Source organism: Ictidomys tridecemlineatus, chromosome 8, assembly GCF_052094955.1.
Source record: "Ictidomys tridecemlineatus isolate mIctTri1 chromosome 8, mIctTri1.hap1, whole genome shotgun sequence".
Taxonomy (NCBI): domain Eukaryota; kingdom Metazoa; phylum Chordata; class Mammalia; order Rodentia; family Sciuridae; genus Ictidomys; species Ictidomys tridecemlineatus.
In genome coordinates this window covers 119,334,038-119,341,813 of record NC_135484.1, presented here as the reverse complement: position 1 = coordinate 119,341,813, position 7,776 = coordinate 119,334,038, and the positions used below count along the sequence as shown (strand labels likewise).

At 43.9% G+C, this 7,776-nt stretch overlaps 1 protein-coding gene across 1 annotated transcript; it reads right to left on the bottom strand.

Moving 5' to 3' along the window:
* Positions 1–969: 969 nt before the first annotated feature.
* On the bottom strand, positions 970–7,087 carry Lsm2 (LSM2 homolog, U6 small nuclear RNA and mRNA degradation associated). The gene is made up of 5 exons (XM_005338979.4): positions 6,837–7,087; positions 6,183–6,250; positions 1,720–1,750; positions 1,545–1,604; positions 970–1,447 (listed from the first exon to the last, which is right to left on the bottom strand). Exons 1-5 carry the CDS (start codon positions 6,837–6,839, stop codon positions 1,322–1,324), a joined length of 288 nt encoding a protein of 95 aa, XP_005339036.1. The 5' UTR covers positions 6,840–7,087; the 3' UTR covers positions 970–1,321.
* Positions 7,088–7,776: the final 689 nt, after the last annotated feature.

Sequence of the window (7,776 nt, the reverse complement as noted above, 5' to 3'; positions counted from 1 at the left end):
GGTCGCCGGTGCTCCGGCCAGGCACCGCCACGGGCACCCCATGGGGTCCTTGGTCAGGCTGGGACGGGGTGGTGGGGCGGTGCCCAGCGGAGGAACATGCCGCTTAACACCGATGGTCGCTAGGTGGCCTCAAAGATCCCTTAAAGATAGCGCATTGACCGTACAGTTGCTGAATGAGGAGTTGGAATTTAGTAATTTCCACTCTCCCCACTATTGAAGGATACAGAAAATAAGTCCCAGGACATTCACCCCATCTGTAGCCATTCCCCCACCAGCCTTGTGGGGAGGAAAATTGAAGCTTTTGTCATTTGAAAACCCAGACCTCAGCCGTAGGGTAGGAACACAAAAGGAACTTGCACCTGACTGCCCTACCCTAATTGGTCAGCCAACCAATACAATTAGCCCCAGGAAATTCGCTGCCACACTTCAGTACCACCTTAATGGATCAGCTGACCCCCATACAATGAACTGCAGAGGCACTACTCTCCTGTCCCACCCTAAAATGAGGCCTATAAAATCCAGATATTTGCTTTAGCCCACCACCATTCCCCCCCACCCCCAGGAGGGAAAGGAGTCACCTACATTGTTCTACCCATTGACTAGGCTGCTGATCCCTGAGGTCTGCTTCTGGCCTCCGGCCTGTGATTTGTGCTTACAATACAAATCGGACTACATGAATAGCTGTATTAATAAATCTGGCAATATCAAAAGCATTTTCGTGTCACATTAATGGAGGGACACAGAGATGAAGGGCAGTAAGCACTCCAGTTGTGTTTGGAGAAAAACAAAAGGGAAAACATGTAGGTAGGGGCATGTTCAGGAGACATGGTGTAGTCTGGCTGAAGAAGTTGTATTGGTTTTTTGGCTGGGGAAATGGAGAGTACCAGGGCTTGGATAAATTCAACATCTTTCCTACCGGCCGCGCCTCCACCCCCAGCTTCCTGCCCAAAACACACCACAGAACCAGAATTCAAATTTGCATCATAAATTTTATTCCCGATGCGGGACAGATTTCTTCCATCCCCAAAATGAATCACAGGCTGCCCTGGTGAGAGTTAAGAAATTCTCCCACTATCTTCAGGGAATGAATGGAAAGACAAGTGCTGGGGACAGGAAAGGCTTTGCAGTTCCCCAACCTATTTATCTTTCCCTTCTCAACAGAGGATAGCTGCTCTTCGCTATTATTCCTCTCATCGTCTAAATCCCTTTAGGAAAAAAAAGCCATCACTTAAAAAAAAAAAAAAAAACACCTCAAGTATTGGGGAGACATAAGGTTTTGGGGTAACCAATAGAAAAGGCAGAGGAAAAGGAACAGTGGCAATCACTGCTTCTGCTGCAGGGCTTCCTTCCTTGCTGCATCCTGTAGCAACTGTGTATCCACTTCGTCTGCTGGTAACTGCACATAACGGACCACTGAGCCCCGGATGAAGCAGTTCTTCACTGATAACTAAACAAAGATACGTAAAAACACCCTTAAAAATGCCTCTAAACACCCAAGGACCTTTGCTTTGGAGGTGTTTCCTCTTTTCCAACCCCAAACTCACCATGTGAGGATATTTCTCAGGGTCTGTAACACTGATGTCAGTTAGTTTGATGTTGAGATACTAAGAAAGGAAGATGAACATCATTATTAACCCTAGGAGACAAGTTGTAAGTACCCAACCCTTAGTTTTTCCTCTCACTTCCCAAGAACAAATTCTGAGCCTTGCTATTTCTCACCTGATCCACAGAATGGAGGGTTCCACAGATGCTGTCAAGGACAAAGAGGGAAAGAACTAAATTAATTTATGCTGAAGTCAACATAGAGGTAATTTCAGAGATAGCATGACAACATCGCTAAGGTCAAGGCCTTAACCCAGAAAAGGCAGAAAAAGGGCATTCCTAAGCCCTGGTATGGTAAAGATAGAGCTGCCAGAATGATTTATTTTAGACCCCAGATCTTCTTTCCCTAAACCAACCCATTCTTTGTATGTGTGTGGTGCTGGGATTGAACCCATGGACTTGTACATGCAAGGCAAGCACTCTACCAATTGAGCTATATCCCCAGCCCCCCCCCAAACCATTCTTTTTTTTTTTTTTTTTTTTTTTTTTTTTTTTTTTAAGAGAGAGTGAGAGAGGGGGACAGAGAGAGAGAGAGAGAGAGAGAGAGAGTTTTAACATTTTATTTATTTATTTTTCTTAGTTCTCGGCGGACACAACATCTTTGTTGGTATGTGGTGCTGCTGAGGATCGAACCCGGGCCGCACGCATGCCAGGCGAGCGCGCCACCGCTTGAGCCACATCCCCAGCCCCCCCCCAAACCATTCTTAATAGCTACCATTAAACAGTAATTATGGGATAGAACTATATTTAATAATCTTTACAGCTATCTTTCCTAGATAGCTATCACCATCCAGGGACTCAGATATGTAACTTGCCCAAGTTTAGTACAAACAAACAGACATTAGTCCAAGTCTGTCTGATACCCAGAACCATCAGCTAGGGTCCCCCTGTATGTCCTGCCAGTACTGGGGACTGAGCCCAGAGTCATTTTGCCATCGAACTATACATTCTCAGCCCTTCTAAAGAGACAGGCTCTCACTGAGTTGCCCAGGCTGACCTGGAACTTGCAACCCTCCTATCAGAGAAAGCTGGAATTACAGGTATGTACTACTCTGCCCAGCCCATCAGCTGTTTTTAAACATATATTGCCCTAGAGCCTTTTTTTTCATTTTTAGAAAGGCAATTAAAGAGCAGTTATTCTTAGGAAAAAATTATTTAACACACCACACACACACTTTGTAGGTGTTTCCTCTTCTTTAATCAACACAGCGCTGGGGATAAAACACACAGCCTTGAGCATGTTAGGCAAGCACTCACCAAGCCACACCCCCAGCCCATATTTTTTGTGTTGGAATCTGAGCCTCATATGTAGTAAAGGTATTATTATTGATGATGCAGGCACAAGCCATGACCTCTCCCTTCTCCAATCCTCAAGCCCCCTGAAAGGTTAATGAGGAATGTTATCAAAACATCAATATTGGGGCTGGGGTTGTAGCTCAATGGCAGAGTGCTTGCCTAGCATGTGTAAGGCACTGAGTTCAATTCTCAGCACCACATATAAATAAATAAAATAAAGGTCATTGACTATAAAAATATTTTTAAAAAATCAGTACTGGGCTGGAGGGGATGTAGCTCAGTGGGAGAGCACTGAGCCTAACATTTGCAAAGCCCTGAGTTCAATCCCTAGTACCACAAAAAAAAAAAAAAAAAAGCAGTGCCATACACATTACCTATCTCCCAACTTCTTTTATACCTATCAATGACTTCATCGATATTTAAGTCTTACAACTTCAAATCTTATTAGTCTCACTTCTTTACATCCCATGAATCCCTATTTTTATGCTGACTTGAACAGTTTTTTAATTCCATTTCTAGTTTGACTTCTACAAACCAAGGTTTTATTACTTTGCAATTCAATCCAGGTCAGCCTTCCACCTGGCCATCCTGACCATAACTGTACTACATGTCATCACAAGATTTTAAGTGTCTTAGAATTGTGATTCTGAAACACTCATGTGTATTTAAAGGTTTCATGAGCCTGAAACAAAAGAGAAAACACAGGATGAAGTAGTTGAAAGTGCATATGGTAAGCTACAGGTTGTCAATAATTTTTCTAAGAATAACTGCTCTTTAATTGTCCTTCCTAATTTTTCTGGTATTAAAAAATAAAAACTTAAGCAAAGTGACTGTAACACATGGCAGATTTTTAGCCAGGTATGGTGGTGCTTGCCTGCATCCAGGCTACCTGAGAGGCTGAGGCAGGAGAATCACAAATCCATGTCTAGCCATGGTAACTTAGCAAGACCCCATCTCAAAACTGGAAAAAACAAATTTTTTTCATGATGTTGAGGATTGAACCAAGGCAAGGGCTCTACCACCAAGTTATATTCCCAGCTCTCAAAATAATTTGTTTTAGGGCTGGGGATATAGCTCAGTTGGTAGAGTACCTCCTCACATGCATAAGGCCCTGGGTTCAATATCCAGCACCAAAAATAAATAAAGTGTTGCAGCCAAACACAATGGCACTCACCTATAATCCCAGTGACCTGAGAGGCCAGAGGGAAGAGGATCCCAAGTTCAAGGCAGTCTCAGCCACTCAAAGAGACCCTGTCTCAAAATTTTAAAAATACTACAAAAGAAAAGGGCTGAGGGTGCAGTGGTAATGAAACCCTGGGTTCAATCCCCAGTTTTCCAATCAAAAAAAGTGCCAGGGATGGAGCTCAGTAGTAGAGCATTTGCCTAGCATGCACAAGGAAGGCCTTGGGTTTAATCCACAATAAGGGAGAAAAAATAGATATAATTGGATTTTGGTATTGGTTGTGTCACTCACTAGTTTTGTATACTTCAAAGTTTCTTAGCATATCTAAACTTGTTTCTTTATGTGTAAAACAGCAACAATGGTGTATGCACAGGGGTGTTATGAGATTAAATGAATTAATGAATGTCAAGTATTCAGAGCAGTCCTTAGTGGACAGGAGGTCTTCAAATTTTAGCTATTTTTTTTTTTTTTTAAAGAGAGAGTGAGAGAGGAGCGAGACAGAGAGAGAATTTTTAATATTTATTTTTTAGTTCTCGGCGGACACAACATCTTTGTTTGTATGTGGTGCTGAGGATCGAACCCGGGCCGCACGCATGCCAGGCGAGCGTGCTACCGCTTGAGCCACATCCCCAGGCCCAGCTATTTTTCTTTAAGCACTTGTATACCAGGCCTAAGCTAGGCATTAGGTACACAGGGGTGAGCTTAAACATGGTCCTGGTCCTGTAAGAACAGGGTATAAACAGAAAACATACTTCTATGAAATCAAAATTTGAGTCACAGCCACTAAGAAAATACTCTGTGCTACAGGGTTCTAATGTGACTAGAATAACCAGGAAAAATCTTTCCAAAGACACAGTATTTAATCCAAGTCCTGAAAGATAATCAGGAGATAATAATAGAAGAGGGTAAGGGATGCAAAAGCAGTATATAGACAAAAGGAACTGTGTTGATCTCTGATTATCAATTATATTTTCTTTAACATAAGGGTGATCATGCCACATGCAAGTGCTTTCCTTATAATTTCATTCTTCTTTTTATTTATTTATTTATTTTTGGTTACCAGAGATTAAACCCAGGGACACTTACCTCTGAGTCACATCCCCAGCCCTTTTAATATTTTGAGACAGGGCCTCGATAATTTGCTGAGGCTGGCTTTGAACTTGCAATCCTCCTGCCTCAACTTTAATTGTGTCTGGCCTTCTCATCTCATTCTTAAGGTATATGATATGGAAATACCACAATTTAACTAACTCCCTTTGTTCCCCTTTCTTTGTGTTAATGGGGTATTGAACCCAGGATCCCACAAGTGCTAGTCAAGAGCTTTCCACTGAGCTACATCCTCAGCCTTTTATTTTAGAGACTGGGTCTTATTAAGTTGTCAAGACATATTTATACATTATTTATGTAACTGATTCAGATTTCTGGAAGTTGAAACAAAAGAGTATTTAAGTTAATAAGGAAAAAAAAAAAAAAGCCTGTTGCTTTTGGGAAAAAATGTAGAGACCTCAGAGACCTCCATTATCTGACCTGTCTCACACTTTTTATTTATTTGTTTGTTTTGGTAGTTGCAAATGGACAGAATGTCTTTGTTTAATTGGTTTATTTTTATGTGGTGCTAAGGATTGAACCCAGTACCTCACACATGCTAGGGAAGGGCTCTGTCACTGAGCTACAGCCCCAACCCTGTTTCACATCTTAATAAGAACTAGATATTTCTTTATATTTTCCAATACATCATACAACTCCCCAGCTATTTTTTTTTTTTTTTTTTTGGTCTCATGGATTGAACTCAAGGGCACTCAACACTGAGCCACATCCTCAGTCGTATTTTGTATTTTGGTTAGACAGGATTTCACTGAGTTGCCTAGCGCCTCCTGTTTGTGAGGCTGGCTTTGAACTAGCGATCCTCCTGCCTCAGCCTCCTGAGCTGCTGGGATTACAGGCATGCGCCCATGGTTTCCCCAGCTAGTCTTTAAGCTTAAGACACAAGTCATTCATTTCTTCGACATCTCTCCCATCTTGCCCAGCCCTCATATTTTCATGTATGTTCCACACCCGAAGCACACCCAACCTCCACAGATTCGTTGAAACGGGTACCTACCTCAGATCATTCTTGAGTTCCACGACCACATCCTTGCCCACAAGGGACTTGAAAAAGGAGTAGAAGAGCTATCGGGCAAGAGGGGCAAAACCATCACATTGGAAGGGACATGATAGGGAGGAGTGTCCCCTGCCAGTATTTTCAAATACTGATATTAGTGGCCCCATTGTATCTTTGGCAGTTTTCAAAAATTCAAATACTCGGTTGAAAGGGGTGAGAGGCTGGATCCCAAATAATTCTACATACCTCAATGAGTCCCTTATCTAAAGCCCCAGACACACTGCTCTGACTCCTTCGGTTCTCGGGCCCGCTCAGCCTGTTCTGAGGTCCCTACCCACTCCTTTCGGTAAACTGCAAAAGGTATGCCACTGGCACGGTCCCGAAGTTTTATCTCCGGCGGGAAAGTGCTCCTTGAGGTTGTCCCCGCCAACTTTCGCTGGGATTCATTGGGATTTTTCTCTCATAGGAAAAAAACCCATTTGCTCCCAGTAGTCTCCTCCGAGAACTTGAGGCGCACGAACTAAGGATGGAGGGAAAAGCTCCGGGGCCTAATTCCAGCCCAGAGGGACAAATACTAAAGTCCCATCCCGCGCCCAACTGTCCTAAACACCCGCGCCCCCCGCAGGCGCTCCCTTGTGACGTCACGGTACCCACCATGGTGCTGGCGCCGCGCGCTGCCGGCCGTACTGAGAAGGAAAGGGCCGGGTGCCGCGGGCCGGAGGCCGGGCCAGAACCAGAGCGCGAGTCCGCGCGTGGGGCGGGGCGGATTCACGCAGGCGCAAGGGAAGCGCTGCGAAAGCTTGGAGTAGACCAAGAGAGCGCAGGGCTCTCGTGGCTCGGAGGGGAGAGGGTAAGGTTCAGCCCAGGAGGACTGGAAGGCAGGAAAGAGGCGGGGCTTCCTGTCTTCCTACTTCCTCCCAGGGCGAGTCAGCACCTACTGCGCAGGCGCAGGCAAAGCGGCCGCCGGGGGTTAGGAAGGTTCCAAGGTTTTTTTTTTTCTGTCACTTTTGCGGGAAATAGGATGTTTTAAAAAATTCATCGCTTTGTGCTACGTGAAATTTAAAATGATTCCCCCAAGATCAGGGGAGTCTTTTTATCAAAAAAGTTCCCAGTAAATAGATTTCTCCTAGCCTTAGTTACTGGTTTTTATTCTTTTGTTCTGTTTTAGGTGCTGGGGATTGAATCCAGGGCCATAGGTTGCTAAGCTTGTGCTCTCCACTGGCTTACACCCCTAGCCTCAGTCTCCATATTTACATACTTTTGCCAAGGGCTGTTCTATAAAGGATTAGAATTAAACAGACTGTGGCTCCAGGGTGGCAATAACCCACTGTAATGTTTCACTTCCAGACACAAATGCAATTAAATATGTAATATGATAGCTGATAATATTTTTTCATGGAATAAGACTATAAATTTTCCATTTCTCATCTTGCATAAATGTAAATTTGTCAGGAGTTTGTTGAAATCGTTTCTGCATGTAAAGGACATAATGGATTCTGTGAGTTGAGCCCAGCCACAAATACTGGATCTCCTGGACCCCACCTATAATGAATGGGGACATCAAACAGGGTTTGCACCCTCACCCCCAGCTGAA